The sequence below is a fragment of the Doryrhamphus excisus genome, linkage group LG16, assembly GCF_037039965.1.
Source record: "Doryrhamphus excisus strain RoL-2023G ecotype Guam linkage group LG16, RoL_Dexc_Guam_v1.1, whole genome shotgun sequence".
NCBI lineage: Eukaryota > Metazoa > Chordata > Actinopteri > Syngnathiformes > Syngnathidae > Doryrhamphus > Doryrhamphus excisus.
In genome coordinates this window covers 11,844,932-11,864,619 of record NC_136372.1, presented here as the reverse complement: position 1 = coordinate 11,864,619, position 19,688 = coordinate 11,844,932, and the positions used below count along the sequence as shown (strand labels likewise).

At 40.1% G+C, this 19,688-nt stretch overlaps 1 protein-coding gene across 1 annotated transcript; it reads right to left on the bottom strand.

Annotated features, from left to right (window-relative positions):
• Positions 1–647: 647 nt before the first annotated feature.
• Positions 648–11,005, bottom strand: LOC131103360 (UV excision repair protein RAD23 homolog A). The gene is made up of 9 exons (XM_058049565.2): positions 10,747–11,005; positions 9,746–9,907; positions 8,446–8,651; positions 7,010–7,053; positions 5,907–6,034; positions 3,907–3,994; positions 2,914–3,044; positions 2,245–2,406; positions 648–2,164 (listed from the first exon to the last, which is right to left on the bottom strand). The coding sequence occupies exons 1-9, from the start codon at positions 10,810–10,812 to the stop codon at positions 2,051–2,053; spliced, it is 1,101 nt and encodes a 366-aa protein (XP_057905548.1). The 5' UTR covers positions 10,813–11,005; the 3' UTR covers positions 648–2,050.
• Positions 11,006–19,688: the final 8,683 nt, after the last annotated feature.

Sequence of the window (19,688 nt, the reverse complement as noted above, 5' to 3'; positions counted from 1 at the left end):
ATAAATAGGAGACATCCGATTGATAATTCATCTAATGAGCCACACGGAGACAAATGCCTGAAAGACTGCTGATATTTAATGTAGCATAGCATAGTCCAAGATCATGTTGATGCTGTAAAGACAGTCAAGCACAAACTGCCCTCACACTTATGTTCTTATTTCATACACTTTGTTTTAACATGAAGAAACAAGTCCAACAGGGCACACATCACCACCCCACAACCTGGCCACGGAATATAGTATAGAATAGTCAGTCGTTCCTTTGGGAGAACACACTAAGACACTTTAGGAGAATGTTTGGGAGGTTGCTCAGCATCAATTTAAACCCCAAAATGTAATGTGGGCTGAAAATGGCCCTCAGGCCACACATTGGACAACAATATACAAGCCCTGCAAAGCTTTGGTATTCAGTGTTGGAATAGCTCTTCAGTATAATGCAGTAGATTTTGCTAGGGGCCAACTTTTCTAACAAATAAAATATGAAAGGTTCATTCAAATTAAGATCATTTAAAGGCTCAGATGAACTTTTGTCAACACCAGCAGTTTTTTTCAGGAATATCCACATTTCAGGAGCTGGTGAATGTTTTATTAGCTGTAATATTCAAAATGATTAAACAAAGAAGTGAATCTGTATTATAACTGTACTTTAGTTTTTGAATGGCAACACCTGAAATAAAAGTACATAGTATAACTTATTGCAATGCAGCTGCATGTTCTTTGCACCTTACGTTTGTCTACTTTGCATAATTGCCCATGACGTACGTGCATGGAATTTTTATGGACATTGCAGGAGACACAAAGCGAGCAAAAACACCAAAAGCAAACAATTACTGTTAAATACAATTATTGTCCCTTTTATTTTTTAAATGTACGGGGGATATTGACATGTGCTTTGTTAGTCTGCAGTAGGACCACAAAAGGTGGCTAGCTTTGTCGCTACTAACAATCTAAAGGGCTCTTCTTGGGTATGTATGAGGTGTGTTTTCGCGATGTCATGTACTGTACTAGCTACATTGACAGAAAGTCCCATTATAATGTGTTTATGTAGTGCCACATATTTGTGGAGGTCCGCATTTTTTCGTAGCGGGCCGCCACAAATAAATGAAACTATTTTAAATCCCGTTTTGAAAATATATTGACACAATGAAACTACTTGGAAGTTTTTTGACCAGATGATTTTTACAGTTTTATTTTGGAAATCTTAGAAGCAGAAAACGCTAAACTTTTCAACAAATGTAATGTTTGTGATTTGCACAACAGGCTTTTCCGGGCCGGTATGTATTAGCATCAGAAGCTAACGAGCAGAGCTAACAAGTTTAAGTGACGGTAAAGATACAGAAAAAGGATTCTGATTGGCTGGTACGTTTCCTGGCCAGTGTGGACAAACAAAGGTGACATACAAGGGAAGACCAAGTCTTGTCAGTTCATCCCGCCCACCCCAAACAGCATGACCAGATTGTGTCGCAATGTTAGACACGTGCCGCATACACACGGATCATGTTGCACAAGAGACGTATGTGCTGAGCTACAGCATTAACAAACTTAGACAATGCAAACTGATTACTTTGTTTTTTTTTTCAGCGTAACAGTATCACATCTGCACAGGCACGCAGATGTGTACACGTGCGCGCATACACGCACACACACACACGCACGCACACAAGCACACACTTAGCGCAGCAACTTCAGCCCCCCTTTAGTGTTCAAAGCGCATCTAAAATCAAATTGTGGATGTCCCCTAAACAAAGCCCACACATTCCATTGGAATTCACGTGGATTTTAAAATTTGTCCACACTCTTTCCACTGCGACGTTCCATGAGCTAACTTATCGATGTAAAGTCTGACCTTCCTGCACATAACCTCCGTGTTTTCTTAACGTCATGAACTGACCCCATCCCATCCCACCCCCTCCCCCTTCCGGCTCTCCCCCTCCTTGCTGGGTGGCGCTGAGGTTGGTGGCTGAACAGTAAATTGGGGGGAGGGGGGTGCAGTCTTTGAAGGGGGGAGGGGTGGGAGGGGGGGAGCAGGAAGGCGGTGGTCTTCGGCTCTTCAGTCGTCCTCCAGGCCCTGGTTGAGGAGAAAGTTGGCGGCCAGGTTCTCGTTCTTCTCGCAGGCAAAGTAAGCCTGGATGACCAACGCCTCGGGGAAGCCAAGCGCTTTTAGCTGAGAGAGAGAGAAAGATGGATTTAATAGGGACGGGAAATACACATTTAACAATGTAGAACCACAACACACAAACGCACCCTTTCGATGGCTTCCTTCTCCTGAGGTGTGACTTGGATGTAGTTGACAGGAGCGCCCTCCTCGCCCGCAGCCCCAATATCTCCGACCTCTGGTGCCTCGCCGCCTTCGCCCACTGGCTCGTTCAACATCTGGATGAACAGCTCCTGGTGCTGACTGATTTGCTGTAGAAAGTGGGGGGGTGAGTAGCGTAAACAGGAGAGTAATGTAACCTCTGATCTATAAAATGGTAATGGTTTGATTTCATTTGAACATGCATCAGATTACAATTGAATGCATCACATAATCAGTTCACAGTTCCACATGTCCAAAAGGAGTAGGAAGAAGCAAAGCTTATCAGTTAGCTATCAGTAACTGTTACATTTGTTCACTTCCTGCTTTCCTAATACAGTTTTTTGTCACATAAACAAGAATCCAAAAATAGATTTTGTGGGACGACTGGGGACTACTATTCCTTCATTTTAATTTTATTTTTGTCACGTACCAAAGTACGAGGTGATATGACCATACAGTGACATAATGGGTACCATAGTAAGTGTCAATATAGTGATATATATAGCACATCATGACTGGTTCAGGACTCTTCATCCTTGTATTTAGCGCTGACTTAGAGCACAGTGAGTTTGCATTAAGGGTGTGTGCGTGTGTGAGAGAGAGCGAGACTATGTTACCTGCAAAAGTTGAGGGTTCTCGCTTCCGAGCTGCTGCAGGAGGGTGGGAAGCAGAGTTGGGTTCTGCTGTATGGCCTGTCTCATGTGAAGAAACTGGGACTGAGTCCGCAGGAAAGCCAGTGGGTTCTCTCCTGGTAAGGCACAAAAATGACAACCGTTAGAAAAAATTATATTGCTAAAAAAAAGTTAATTCCCAGTGTTTCCCATAGTCATCCCTTAAATCACAGTAAATGAAAGGTAATTTGTTTGCTCATTTTTTCTAACCTTTTGCAAGTGCGTAATGACCAATCATGCAAATGAGGACAATTATGTTGCTACATCATTCATGAATCCACAATGCACAAAATAAACGAGCCTGAACTTGTGCAGCAGGTTCCACAGTTCAGGATCTAGACCCCAAATGCCTCAAGAGGGGCTAGAACTTGTTCTACACATTAATACATGCCTACATTTTGGATTCATCCCTGATGGACGGAGTGGTTTACTTCCAGGTGGAGAAGGGGTCCTGACAGTTTGTGCGTACGCGCCAAACGGCAGCTCAGGATACACAGCCATCTAGAGATCCTCCCCAGGAGGGTACTGGGGAGCATCCCCACTGGGAACTATGTCTTTCTACTGGGAGACTTCAATGGCCATGTTGCAACTTCCAGGTACCAACAAGCCACCGTATAAAGTCATCCACCATCAAACTATCATCTAAGTCTCAAGGTGGAAGGAATATTCAGAGGAGTAGATACAACCTAAAGTCTAAATCGGATCTAATGTGTGCTATTTGCAGACTACGTGGTCCTGATGGCTTCATCAAGCTCTGACCTTCTGCATTTAGCAGAGGTTCACAGCGGAGTGTGACATATCTGCGATGAGATTCCACGCCTCCGAATCTAAGGCCATTATTCTCAGCTGTGCCTTCAACCCCCCAGGATGGGAATGACGTCCTGCCGCAGGTGGAGGAGTTCAACTATCTCGGGAGGAACATGACAAGCGGATGTTCACCTTCTGCTAGAGACGGGGCTTCTGTGGGTCCAGATGCTGGAGTGTGCGCCGGGGGATTTGTCTCCTGGATCGGACTGCTTGGGAGACCCTGGAAATACATAACACAACCTGACTGTCAATCCAACACGGAACATTTAGGATGACTGAAGAAACTTTTATAAGAAGCATTAAATTCTGCCACACAAACACTGAAAAGCAAAAAAAACTGCTGGTTGGGTTTCAAATTATAATTTAAAATTCATCAAATCGGAAGAAATAAACAGACACTACAGACCCTTTCTGAGTTGGTTCAGGCTAGCTTGTCAAGGTTCCAGTAGAGCCCATTTTTTATTCTCGCCTGGCTCCAAAAGCCAAAAAGCATGCACACAAGCACGGACCTCAAATGTAACTTGAGAGGAGCGATCACATTACAGTTGCACGTATGCACATGTGTGCTTGTGCACCAAAGCCGTAAACCTAGGAAAACCACTGTATGGTCAAATTCAACTGTACTATTAACTCATTCACTGCCCATGTCAGTAAATGTAGCCGTCTCCACACATGCACTGCGGCTGTTTGCAGATATTTTTGTTTTTGTTGTGGTTGCCTATTAAAGCAAACAGAACTTTATTGGTGTCTGCAGATTTAGCTATCAGGGTCGGGTCGGACGTGACTGTGCATCCCTATTAACTCATTCAATCCCAGCCTCTCTGTACCTGCCATTTTTGATGATTACTTAAAGGCACACAGAATATTGTCTTCTTGTAGGTGTGGAAGAAAATACCGTTTCAGCGATATATCGCGATACTGTATTGATATTAAAAAGTATAATATCGATATTTTTAGGAATTTATCATAGACGGTATATGGTATTTATTCAAGTGCAGACACGGCAAAGGTTCATTTCTGATTTTAATTGAAACCTCCGATCGCTAGGTGGCAGCACTTACGTAGTCAATTAGGCAAGGACGTTGAGTTGAACGAGATTGACGAGTGAAACGTCCTCACAAACAAACACAGTTCAACATGGCAGAATGCAAGCACATAACAGCGACCCCTGCGGCGTACAAGGCTGAAGTGTGGACACATTTTGGATTTCAACACAAAGTAGGGTGTGCACAAATTGACAAAACCCATGCCGTTTGTAAAATGTGTCGTACCCAAATAAAGTATTCGGGAAACACGACAAATCTGCGAGACACCATGAGGGACCTGCCGCTAGCAAGCAATGCAAAGGTCCTTTTGTATACTACAAAAGTAGTACTGTGATATTGAAAGTATTTTGTTTTTCAAACTGATATCACTATTTTGTTAAATAATGGTTATTTTCAAGCATCCTAAAAGGACTTTTTACTGATGTTAGTTACTTTATTCCACAAAAATACTGTTCTGATGGTGGATAAGTCAGGGACTGTATACTCTGCATTTTTTCACAGCTAAAAGAATGTGAACATTTGAGCAGGATCTTGAGACATAATTTAATTTATTTGTTTTTTATGGGTTTTTTTTTGTAAATTTAAAGCTGGATGTTAAAGCTTTATTTATCCAAATGCTACAACTAAGTTTTTACAGAGGAAAGTTTGTGATACAGAATAACATACTCTTCTAATCGAATACAAATATGTTTAGTAAGTGCATATTGCTGGTGGAATTCAGTTTTTCAAGGAAATAATCTAACTACAAGAAAAACAAAAAAATATCGCCTCGTTAACAGTATCGTGATATATCATATCATGAGCCCAGTATCGTGATACGTATCGTATCGCCAGATTCTTGCCAATACACACCCCTATGTTCTTGGATTATATAGACATGGTATACAACAAAAGAATGATAAGACTCATCTTTCATCAGAAAAAGAAGTTTGTTTCTACTCTTTTCCGTGCTTTAGTAATCAGCAGTCGGTAAGTTTCAGCAAAATTAAAGTGAGTTACGTGTTACGGCAAGGATAGCGCCTGAGTGGAGGTAATACACAGACGTACAGTTAAGTGTGGGAGTCAGAGAGCAAGAAAGAGACTCACCGTGAGAAGGTACTCCACTGCTCTGTGAGGGTTGTTGAAGCTGGCCCGTAGTGCTGCAACCACTCTCTCTCGCTCGTAACCCATAGACATGATCTCTGTCAACATTGCTTCATACTCTGCTCCAGTCACTGAAAACAAAAACATCCGATATTCGATATCGATGCAGCAGGATATTTCAGTTGTACCTTCTGTGATAAGTATAACCACGGTTGCTTACATGGTACTTTCACTAGCTATTTCATTTAAAAAGTGTTAACATGAGCAACAGCAGATAGGACTTCAGAGTATATTTATATTCCTTGGTGAATTTCACAGAGTCAAACATACACAGTTGCCTTAAATAGCAGTATGACATAAAGGCATGCACATAATCTACAAGTTGGCCGGGGAAGAATTCCTCTTCCTAAGGTCTGCACAATAGAGGCAGCTTTTGTTACAGTTTAAATATAGGTATGATTTATTGCTCTGTGGCCTGTAAAGCAGCAGCATTTGACATAAAATACATAAGTCACGTGTTTTGATACTTATCTTTGCCATTTTTTTTTTATATTAAAAAAATTACCAAAAAAAACAAGCTAACTTATCTTTTCCATTTGTTTTGGATCTAAAAAAAATTACCAAAAAAAAAAAAACAGGCTACATTAGCCAGGCTATGTGCATTTGCTACCATAGTGACGTCATCAAGCTACAATGGCAGAACGAAACAAAAACAAAAGCCAACATATAATGTACTGGTGGAATATTGAGGAAATGCCTCTAGAGTTTCAGGCCGACCAATCAGACATCACCAAAGGCACTATTGCAACTAAACAAGGACACAGAATAAACCCCAGTTGAGATGGTGAAGCATACGATCGTCATGTGCAGGAATAGTAACTGATTCTGTTACATTTGTGTGGAAGGATGTACAGCATAACCGTGGTGATACACTAACAGTACAATGTTTGAAGACCTGGAAACATGAATCCCAATCTTACGAATGTATGTCAAATGTTCATGTTAACCCATAGTAATGTACTTTGATAAATAAAGTTGTGACTTTTAGTGAACTGAAAACGTGCACTGCTGATTTGTGAGTTCTCTGTGATTGAGTGATGACATACCCAATGCAGAAGAGGCATCCAGACCCTGGCCCCCTGCACTGGAACTACACAACACAAAAGGGAGAAAGATAATTAAACACTTCAATAAAACATCTAAACAATTCCAAAATAAAAAAGGAGCATGGACAAAAAGGGAAATGTGATACGCTCCTTATGAAGAGAAAGTGTCATTTACAGTAATCGGTCAATTTCCATGCAAAGCATATGCAGATAAATGCCTTTCAATACACAATACACGACCTGTGGCTCGTACTGTTAGTCTGTAGCAATCCCTGTGTCTGGGTAGCATCCCCGTCCTCGTTTCCTTATTTAAAAGGGCCATAAATGCACAGAATTTATGTTTAATAATGTTAGTTCTGCTGCACATTTTCACTCGGTGCAAAATCTCATATTAGGGATGCCCCGACCTGATCTTCAGGATTGGGATTGGTTTCCGAGCCGCTGAAGATCGGATAATATTGGCTTCCGCCATGACATTGGGGTGATCACATTCATAACAAAGGGTTACACACAAACATGCTAGGTGCTTATTAAAAAGAAATAAATTAAAAAGGACTGGATTGGCAAGACTATGAAAAAATAATGTGGATAAGGACATCCCCAGTTCATATGTTCCATTTGGTTCAGTAATAAACCTTGTATTGATATTGTATTGTATCAATTTCCTAATTGATTTATGTACATGATGTGCCTTTGTTTTCATAATTATTTGTAGTCATTAAATTTACGTGTAACATGAGTTGCTTTGGCGTGGTGGCAGAATCCAAAGGTCAACATATTACTCACGTCGAGGGTCATCAAATGTGGAGATGTGATTCAGAACGAGATTGAAGCAGAGGATAAGTGGTGTAAACTACTCACTGAACAAAAAGCAACTACTTAGCAAATCACATGACCCGGTAACAGAAGTGAAACTTGGTGACAAGCAAGTTAATACAAATCTACAAATACACAATGAAATGACGTAACATTAGAAGTTTAAAAAATATATATTGTTTATGTTGTGAACTTTGGTCCCAGAGTGATTGCATTTAGCTTTTTTTTTTTTTTAAGTAATAAGATATTTATAGTCTTGTGACATTGTTGCAGGCTCAGCCACCGTAGAGTGCATGAACTACATTTTATTTTTGTTCAACAATAATGCTTTTTATCTTTTCAATAAATATATTTCAATATCACATTTTTGAGGTGTTTTCCCAAGGTTATCATACCATCTGAATCTCACACTGACCTATATCTTGCCACAATAACAACACACATTCAATAACAAAAACAATGCAATCATAGCAGTGGAATGCGTAGTTAGAAAAATCACTATAATTAGCATGACCAAAAAATGCACTTCAACATCATTAAAACGCAGGTTATATATTTGTTAAATGTCAAACTGACACTACTTGACCCAAAATGTTGTTTACTATTCTTGTGGCATCTACCTGGCTGGTTGTGGGGTTTCTGTTGCTGTAGCACTTGGCTCCTCCTTGGTCTCCTCAGGGGGCGTGAGGACAGCTGCAGGAGTCGAGGCTGGGGCCGATGCTGGGGTTGAGGCTGGGACAGATGTTGACGTTGAACCAGCATCCTGGGCAGGGGGTTTTGGTGCTTCTGAAGCAGGAGGTGCCGCAGCAGCGGCTGCAGGCTTAGCCTTTGATTTAAAACAAAGTAAAATATAGTCAACTGTGTGATTAGCAACTTAATATTTAATTTGTTCTGTTCTCATGTGCATAATGGCTTCTTACACTCATTGGCCACATTAGGTTCACCTGTGCACAATATGAGATCCAACAAACTGGTGGTGTATTATAATGCATCTGTACACCACTATAGTGATAGATGTACAAGGATGTGTACGTTATCTTTAAAATCAGCACACTGTTGTTTATGGCAGTCCACCACAAATACCTTTTTCCAGAATCGGCCCCCTTGCTCATAAACACATTATGATGGGACTTACCTGTGTAGATTGTTAGCTGTACTATATCTTTAAAATCAGCGCACACTTACAGGGAGTCGAGTAAAAATGTTTTTTTTGCCCGCACACACATTAAACCAACACCCATACGGCAATAGCTTCATGTGCTGCTGTTAATGCCACAGATAGATCCCAGTCCTGTGGGAAATACTGCTGTATTAAGCAAAGTGAGCAGTGTAGTTTTTGTGAGAAGCGACGTTCCTCCGAAGCACAAGCAATACTCTCCCTCTGCACTTCAGTGAGTCTTCTTTAAAAGGTACAAGGTTATCAATAAACCGTAATATAGTACAGTTTCTAAATCAAAACATATTTACCATTACACCGTGATTCACGTCTGCTGCACATTCCAAAGTAGTTTACCGACCGTACAACAACATAAGACGACAGGGTAGGATGCATATTTGTGTTGCGGGGCTACATCATTTATTATACTGTAAAGAAACATGGCGTAAGATGAACAGAGGGCAGTGAAGATAGTTTTACATATCTATAATATAGCTATAGTAATATATGTCAATACGGTTTATAGATTAATTATATTTTTTGTAATTTAAAAGGGACTGAATTCAGCAAAATCCCAAGACTTTGCAGGATTGGTGTGTATTCGAGGATAGGCCACAAGGTTTAAATATTTTTTTCAAATTTCACAAACATATGGATGGCCCAAAATATTTAGAAAAATAAAATGTAAAACATCCTTTTTAAAAATGTTATTGTGCAGGTGAATCTAATAAAGTCCCTAAAGTATATATAATAAATGAACTCACCTTGGACACCATCACTACAACAAAATTCTTTTCATCAATTTTATACTCCTTAATTGGCGTGTCATCTTGAAGAATCTTTCCTGCATATATCAGTTTCTGTCCTGATACAGGAAAGTTGTCTTTCCCCCTCTCTGCTTCGATCTTCTCTTTTAAGGCTTTCACCTGACAAAAGACACAAACATACAGCTCCATAACCGATGACATGCAGGAACGTAGACATTTCTAATCCTTGGGAATGCACAGCTAAGCTATGTGTAACATATGAACCCTGGCTATGTCTCACAACGGTCCTAGTCTGTTATACACAGAGAGGACTGTCCTCAACACTGTGAACTGTCCTCAACATGATCAATCAACCTAAACACTTGCTGCAATCTTTAGTCTTCATTGCAAGTTCATCGAGGATTAGTGATTAGTAAGAATTCACTTACTAGAAAATACATGTAACATGTGTGCGAAGGGGGTGCAAGTAACTTTATACAGCCTCATGTTCACACACGTTTGGCCTGTCTAGGCTGCATATCGGGGCAGTGACCATGCTAACCGATTTAGCCTGCTACTTTCTAATGTTGCTACCCCAACATGGCCAATGGCAATTAGCAGTGTCATTAGCGTTAGCATAGATGTAACATGTATGCTATTCCACAAACCACTGCAGTGGATTTAACACGCCAGACACACGTGCAGAACATCAAACATTACACATTAACAAAACGTAGTCTAAACGTCAAGTATCACGTTGGGGGGACTTTTTATTGGGTAATCAACAAGCTAGGCGGCTATAGCTAACAAGTCAGGTTTCGCCTTGTTTCCAACCCCGTCGCATGCGGGTTTACCAAACTCGGAATTCACAAAGTGCGGGGGATATCCATGAAACTTCCCAAATGTGCAACTGAATGGAAAATACGGCAAAACAAGTGGTATTACACACGGTCACATCGTTATTAACACAGCGAGCAGTGTCGCTAAAGTTAGCAAGTTAGCTTGCTAAGGCTACTCACCGTTTGTTCGGGGTCTATCTCAATTTGAATGGTCTGCTGCTGCAGTGTTTTTAGTGTGATCTGCATGGTGGCGTTGGCCGGCGTTGTTTTTGGGTGTTCTTTCCAAAGACGAAGTGTTGGCTCGGCGAGCGGTTAATTTGTTTTTAAAGTTGACGTTGCGGGCGGGATAACAGCTAGTCGCGAAATGTGTGTATCCATGAGCACTCAGCAAATCGCCATCTTTGGTGACAAGCTGGTGTGCGGCGAGAAAAGCCCCGCGAGAAAGTGCGCTAATTCGCCCGGTGCTGCGAGATTTGGGGGAGAAGTTCTTTTTGGGTCTAGATTTGTTGCTGTAATTGTTTTATTCGATATTCAATATGAAATACCTATTGAATAGCATCTGTACGTCATCGCATTCTGTAAAAAATATGTAAATGTATGTCTTTAAAATATATGAAGTATTTTAATAATAAGTAGACTATTAGTATCTCTATACGCTAAACTTTTAAGTCAATAATTTCAGAACCCTAAAGTGCTAAGTAACGTGTTCCAAATCACGTGCTTCCACACGTACACGTTTGAGTGCATAAGTGAGTTCACATCACTGTAGAGCACGGAAAACTGCAGTGAGCCGCCAGTACCCGGATGTTGCACTCAACACGCCCCCAATAGTGAGTGTTAGTGCAGTGATGGACACTAACAACCATCAATCGTCGTCATCTTTGCAGATTACTCGAGTGTCTACAAAACAGTACTTTTAAAAAGAAGAGAAGAGGACTATAAATATAAGTACGCACGAACAGTGATAAATTCTACACTGTCAAAATTCGCGCACACAAGCGTGAAAGTACGAGATTTGGAATAGACTGTGTAACTACCGTATAATGTCAGGTACGTATTTGAAATGAAACATGACCACGTCGCTTTGGTGCTACCCCCACAATGCTTACGGTAGTTTTTTTATTATATATAAATAAGCCACTTTTAATTATAAAGCCACTTTCATAAAACGAATACTGCATTTATGCATTTTATTAAGTGACCAGCAGATGGCAGTACTTAACTACTGGCAGATAACAGCATGCAAGGCGACTTCAACAAAACATGGTGGAAAAAAATACTCACTTTGTCTTTAGGGCCTGATAAAGAGATGGCAAGTAAAATGAATAAAAGCAGTATTAAATTGATTAATTAACGTTCAGAAAATATTACCTATCGTGATGGTTTCAGTCATTAAGTTGCCAAACACGGATATAGCCATAATTTCCAAGGGGATGTAACAGTCTACCCATTTTTGTCTAACAGTGCTGTTTTGTATCATTCTGCACACACACACACTGACGGGCGGCATTGGAGGAGGATGGGCTGCATCAAGTATTGCACTGGGAGTGTTTGTGGCTTCCCAGCATGCCTTGCGGCACTTGTTTTGTTAAAAGTTGCAAAAGCTACATGTTTAGAGTTGAAGTAGTTGCTTATTATTCACCATTGTTGTAGTTACTAGTAGCAGCATCATTTTCCGTACTACTTTATCCTCATTAGGGTCACAGATGAGCTGGAGCCTATCCCAGCTGACTGGAATGGACTAATCACAGTGCACATACAGTATTTACAGGCATTCATTCACACTCACATTCACACCCATTAATAATGTAGAGTCTCCAATTAATGTAACATGCATGTTTTGGGGATGTGGGACAAAGTAAAGATGTGAGGCAAACATGCTAATCACTGTGTCACCGCACTGCACATGTGGATTGAAGCAAATAGTCAAAACAACACAGAAAGAAAAAGGAGGTGAAGTGGCAGGAAGGTCATTTATTAATAATAGATAAAAGAAGAGGAGACAAAAACATAATATTAAGGCAGTGGTGAAGACAAAAGGCATTCCTCATAGTGCCCTAAATGTGTGTTCATGTGGGTTAATTCTGAAGGACAGAACTATTAAAGATTAACAACCAAACATCATATTTTATTGAGACATGCTGCATTCACAGGCATATGGCTCCAAACAGACCTACTCCAAAGCTTGAATCTGTGCATGTGTGCCCTGTTTCCTGCAGCCTTTATGTCCGCACACTGTAGTCTTCTCTGAAAAGCATGTTGTAGCTGGAGGCTCTGCTTTCATTTCACTACAGCCATGCTGCAGCCAATAGGAGGACCTATCTGGGGAACGTGAGACTCTTTCACTGTCAGATCTTACGTTAGGCAGCATACTGTATGACAGATTTTTGGCTGGACTTTAAAAATAACTCGCATCTCTGCCATCATTGCCAGTTTGCATTTATATATTCTAGCTTATTTTCTTTCTATTAAGAGTGTATTCATATTTTCTATGCAATTTTTTATTTTACGTATGTTTATCATTTTTATCTTATTCATCTGTCCATTTTATTTCATCTTTTGTAATGTATTATATCTATTAGATTTATCTATCATTGCTTATTTATCCATTTTATTTTATCCTTATTTATCTCACGGTACTTATCCTCCTCAGACCATCAAACAAATTTAAATATTAGTCAATGACAACACAACTGAACACAAAATTATTAAGGGAGGAAAAAAATCCAAACCTACATGGCCCAGTGTGAATAATTTACCCCACCCATCACCGCCCCACCAATAAAGTAAGTACTTGTCATATATCTGTCCGGAAAAGGCCATTAACCACAAATGGCGAAAACATGGATCAGTGGTGAAACTTCCGAGGAATGGCCAGCCAACCAGAATTGACCAAGAGGTCACAAAAGACCCCACAACAACATCCAAAGAACTACCGACCTCAATTGCCTCAGTTAAGGTCGGTGTTCATGACTCCACCATAAGAAAGACACTGGACAAAAACAGCCTGCATGGCAGAGTTCCAAGACCAAAACCACTGCTGAACAAAAACAACATTCAGGCTTGCCTCAATTTTGCCAGAAAACATCTTGATGATCCCCAGGAACCTTTGGGAAAATATGAGAAAAAGATTTAACTTTTGTAATTGAAGTAGCGACTAATTTCAGGAAAATAACATCATAACAACAGTAAAATATGGTGGTGGTAGTGTGATGTTTCGAGGCTGTTTTGCTGCTTCAGGACCTGGGTTGTGATTATTAGAACCATGAATTCTGCTGTCTACAAAAGGTCTTTTCTTTTTAATTAGAAAATTAATGAATTACTAGTGATAGATATGAACAAGGGGTAGAATTAAATAAGTTCTATTTCTGCTTATGACAAACTTAGTGTTACGTTTATTAATCATTTTCATCCTTTCGTCCACACTGATATTAGACCTTGATTACTGCAAACAGACAGGAAACAATGACATCCCAGTGACATACGTTTCAAACTTAATTTCACATACACAAGATGACTCTGCAACCAAGGCCTTTAGTGTTGATTTTTGCTTTTCGTGGCTATTTTTAGGCACACTGTGTGGAGAGGACTGTCTTATTTTGTCAAGTGGGAATTGTTTCAGTGCTGCGCAACAGAGCTCTGTTGCTGCTTGATGATTTTCAAAGTACTGTCGTCTTATGTGCCATTTATACTGAATAGTACACACAATTATAACTAGACTGTTTTTATTGATTGGATGGCGATGGCCAAATTTGAAAATTGGGAAACTGACACTACTGTCTGACACATCTGTATATGTTCCCTGTGGAGATTTAAAAGGGGGGGAAACTGTTTCATGTTTAAATAATCCCATAAAGGTACCTTTGTAACACTTTGTTTAATTCCTTCGTAATAACCTTTAAATATAGCATGTCTATTCTCCACTGGAATAACCTGACTGGTGATGCAGTACTAAGTTGAGTAGTGATGTTTCTAAGGGCAAAATAGATTTTTGTTCTGTGTGGGTGGCAGATCCTGCACAATATTCTTGACATCACCCTGCTTCTCCAAGGTCCAGCCGTTCATTAATTTTCTATAACACACAAGCTTAGGTAGGGTAGGAGAATCGGTATACCCTGGAATTCTAACCAATAAATCACAATGCTGACACACAAGGACAGAAAACTGACACATTACGTGAAGCGTAGAGCTGCGGGACAATTCTGGACCAATGGATGAGTCCGTGTGCATGACAGGTCCTGAGTTTGTATTGCGGTTGTGCTGTAGGGACTGATAACGCACCACATCAAAAAACACATTCAGAAGCCAATCAGAAACCAGAGAAAGCAACCCCAACTGGATGGGCACTGGTTCATCAATATAGTGAGATATCACTGTATAAAGTGTAAAATGACGTCTACATTATCCTTAAAAATCATCAAATGTAACAAAACCTTGCTCATTTGCATACTCCTCAACCTGATTTGAACTGTTACAATCACACGACTATATTTAATGTTCAAAGTGCCCAAGGTGCAGTAAATGGAGTGAGTTGGCTCAGAACTGCCATCTGGAAAAAAAGCAATTGAATCTAATATAAAATGAACGCAGTGATCATTTGTGAGATGCTACAATCATCAAATCCTAGCTCCTATGCCAGAAGGGTGGCATAGCGTTGGCTGTGTGACACACTAGTTTTTGCTTCCAATGCCCATAAACTGTCTCCTCACCAGAGGGGCTTTATGACAGATAGACAGGGATAACTACGCTTGGTGTATAGGATCCAGCTATCTTCCAAATATGTCATCGGAAAACTCCCCAGACAAGACAGCTGGTGCACAGCTGCACACCTCAAAGACAGAGGCGCCGTTTCATCTGGCAAAGAAAATTTGCAGTGTACATTAGCTTTGTTTTTACAATCTATTGGTAAAGCTACAAACCAAATGAAGTCACAGAACACTTTAGGTTATTACATGAATTTACATAAATGAAATGAGTCTTATCCATAAGGTGACTTTGGTTCTGTGACCTCACGGTGAAGGTCATGATGTGATTTAGACAGTGTTGAGCAACATCTACTATAATATGGAAATGGTAATGGTTTTATTTCATTTGAACATGCATCAGATTACAATTGAGTGCATCACATAATCAGTTCACAGTTCCACATGTCCAAAAGGAGTAGGAAGAAGCAAAGCTTATTAAATCCTACCCCTCCATCTGGTACTTTTACAATCAGTAACTGTTCACTGTTCATTTCAGTGAACTGTTCACTGTTCATTTGTTCACTTCCTGCTTTCTGAATATAGTTTAAGTTAAAAAATATATATATTTTGTTTTTTGTCACGTACCAAAGTACGAGGTGATATGACCATACAGTGACATAATGGGTACCATAGTAAGTGTCAATATAGTGATATATATAGCACATCATGACTGGTTCAAGACTCTTCATCCTTGTATTTAGCAAACATCAACTGCTTGTATTGTTTCTTGAATTGGCTCATCGTTGTGCATTGTTTGAGGGTCTTACTCAATCCATTCCATAGTTTGATTCCACATACTGAAATGCTATGGCTTTTTAACGTAGTCCTAGCATATAAGTGTTTCAAATTTAGTTCTTCTCTGATATCATATTTCTCCTCTCTTGTAGAGAAGTATTAGATGGCATTTTTAGGTAATTGGTTATTTTTAGCCTTATGCATTATTTTAGCTGTTTGAAGATTAACTATATCAGCAAGTTTAAGTATTTGTGATTTTAGAAATAAGGAGTTAGTGTGTTGTCTGTAGGCGGCATTATGAATTATCCTTACTACCCTTTTTTGCAGTACATTTATCGAGTGAAGATTGCTTTTATAGTTATTACCCCATATTTCCACACAATAAGTAAGATATGGTAGAACCAGAGAGCAATAAAGAGTGTGGAGTGATTTCTGATTGAGAACAAATTTTGCTTTGTTCAATATTGAATTATTTCTGGCCACCTTATGTTGTATATTTGTAATATGAGGTTTCCAGCTCATATTTTCATCTATTGTGATCCCCAGAAATGTATTTTCCTTCACCCTTTCAATGTCTACACCGTCTATTTGTATTTGTACCAATCACTTGTTAAAAAGGCCAAAAATACACCTCTTGTTGTTGATGTTAACACATAGCATAGCCAAAAAAGTCACCACATAGATTTAATTAAGCAAATGGGTCCAGTGGATAATTAATGCAGTGATTAATGACTCTCCAACTGGCAATAAGTTACTGTTGATGCATTGAACAGCATCTCATTTCCCCCGACAACAAACTTTATGGTCATAATTGGGCCGCACAAAGTAAAGCCATTTTTCTTACCAACTAAATCACTGCAGATCATTTCTCTATAAACTTGCATTGGTTTTCTGCGGGTTGAGTCTAGAAACATGCACATTGTAAACGGCATATAAGGTGGGAATGCTCCAGTGCTTCCCACGAGACTGTAATTCTATTTATGGCGGTGGTGGTGGCCTGCAGTGAAACCTACACATAACTTTCTCTGACGTTGCGGTGTTATGTAACTTGAACACACACATCTATACCTTTGCCACTCTAAACCAGTTAAACCCCAAGAGACATCTCACCATTTTGAGAGCCTCTCTGGTTTTTATCGTCTTCAAGAGTCTTTTATTTTTTTCAAAGTGTATTTAAATGGTTGCTAAGTTGGCAACACACTGATCCTTCCTCTTATTATCTGGCGGAGATTAGGCTTGTATGCTTATTCATTGACTGTATGAGAAACACTGCTCTGTTATTGACTGCCGACTAGTCCAGGGTGGGATAGACTCCAGCTTAACCATGACCCTGAACAGGATAAGCATTAGAAAATCAATGGACAGCTACACTGGAAAAAAAACACTGTGACCACAAAAACACATTATAACAACTTGCAGATTCACTTCTGGAATGGTACACATGTGACTTTACTAAATTTACTACATTATTATCCTGAAGGGGCTGCAAGGCGGACAAGTGGTTAGCATGCAGGCCTCACAGCAAGGAGACGCGAGTTCAATTCCACCCTCGGCCATCTCTGTGTGGACTTTGTATGTTCTCCCCGTGCATGTGTGGGTTTTCTCCGGGTACTCCGGTTTCCTCCCACATTCCAAAAACATGCTAGGTTAATTGGTGACTCCAAATTGTCCATAGGTATGAATGTGAGTGTGAATGGTTGTTTGTCTATATGTGCCCTGTGATTGGCTGGCGACCAGTCCAGGGTGTACCCTGCCTCTCGCGCAAAGACAGCTGAGATAGGCTCCAGCACCCCCTGCGACCCTTGTGAGGATAAGCGTTAGAAAATGAATGAATGAATGAATGAACCCTTTTCTCCTCAATTGCCGTTGTTCACTCATGTCACAATCCAGGTTTAAGCCCTAAATATGTCTCACACACTTAAATGAAGGAGTTTGATTTAACAACCAATCTTGCCGTGGAATCACATGAAAATGTCATGTGATGAAGATTGTACCATTTTGACTACATGGGGGTGCCCACAGTGACTACCAAGCATACGTTTTTGCATTTAATGTATGTATTTTTTGTTATAAATAACCTGTTTCACAAACAGGTAACAAATAACAAATAACAAATGAATGAATGAATTGACCTCAAGCTGAAACCAACTTGGGTTCTTTAGCAGGACAATGATCCAAAACACACCAGCAAGTCCACCTCTGAATGGCTGAATAAAACCAAATGAAGACTTTGGAGTGGCCTAGTCAAAGTCCTGACCTGAATCCTATTGAGATGCTGTGGCATGACCTTAAAAAGGTGGTTCGATGTAGCTGAATGACAACAATTCTGCAAAGATGAGTGGGCTTCAAAATTTCTTCACAGTGCTGTAAGAGACTTGTTGCAAGTTAGCGCGAACATTTGATTGCAGTTGTTGCTGTTAAAGGGGCCTAACCGGTTATTAAGTTTAGGGGGCAATCACGTTTACACACAGGGCCATGTAGGTTTGGATTTTTTTGTCCCTTAATAATCCATCCATCCCTTTTATCTCTTAAGGAGAGCCCAGCCACCCGATGGAGAAAAGTTATTGCAGCTGCTCGCACCCACGGTCTTGTCCTTTCGATCACTACTTCACAGATTTTCCCAATATTGGCCAACTAGAAGGTTTTACAATTCCAAATTTGCGGTTTGATTCGTCTGACTAATTTGTCGAACAGATCGAGTGTGAAGAGACATTGAGGAAGATTCATTGCGTCTGTTGGTTGCCATGGTGATGACAAACGCATGACTCCTGCAGTGACAGCTCAAAGGCCGTGCTGGATAAACATGGACTCCCCCGAGAAGATGACAGACGGTAATGACGCGGCAGAGTAAAAAACACGGATTCAAATGATGGAACACACACACACACACACACACACACACACTGATGATCGCAATGAGAAAACTCACATGGGACCGGGGGTGCTTTAGTGGTTAACAACCCGAGCGTCGCCGCCATCTCCCTGGCTCCCTTTGCTTTTCTCACTTCTATCTATATCTGTCCTCTCTAACCCCTGCCTCTTCATCAGGCCTGCAGTGTTCTCCCTTATTCAGTCATAACTGGGCCACACACCATAACTCAACCATGCATACGGTCATGCACATATATGCACATGAGAGAGTCCATGCTAATTAGCTCCACAAACAGGTCCCGGCCTGCTCTGCATGCGTGCTTGTCAAGGTAAGCTAGGCGGTACGTGTTGTCAACTAAATAGCGCGGCAGGATTTTGTATCCTGTCCTCATTTATGGAGATTAAGTTTGGCCCAAAAGTGAACGGAATCTCCTGACATGGGAAGTCAAGAGGGCGGGAGAAGGAATCAGAAAGGGAGTCATTTCTTTATATATATACAGGGACAGGCAAAATGATCTGACACATTTGTAGGTTAAATAAAAGGCAAATAAAGGAAAGAAACAAAAAGTGTTTAATTTAATTTAATGCCATTTTGCTTTGTTTCTCTATAATGCCATTGTTTTTTGTTTCTTTTTCAGTTGCAGAAAGTAGCTGTTTAACAAGAAAACTACAAAAAAATCAAATTAAATAAAATTTGAAAAATCAAAAGTTTTGTGAGAATAAAGTCAAAATATAACTAGAAAAAGTTAACATTTTAATTTTATTTTGTTT

What these genes read in the sequence shown, in the direction of transcription:
- LOC131103360 (XM_058049565.2), bottom strand. Translation starts at nt 10,812, where the DNA reads ATGCAGATCACACTAAAAACACTGCAGCAGCAGACCATTCAAATTGAG. An exon ending in GGATGCCTCTTCTGCATTGG is followed by an intron (nt 6,035 to 7,009) that starts GTATGTCATCAC and finishes TTTTGTTTTCAG; the next exon opens with TGACTGGAGCAGAGTATGAA. An exon ending in AGCCCCGTCTCTAGCAGAAG is followed by an intron (nt 3,045 to 3,906) that starts GTGAACATCCGC and finishes GTGCCTTACCAG; the next exon opens with GAGAGAACCCACTGGCTTTC.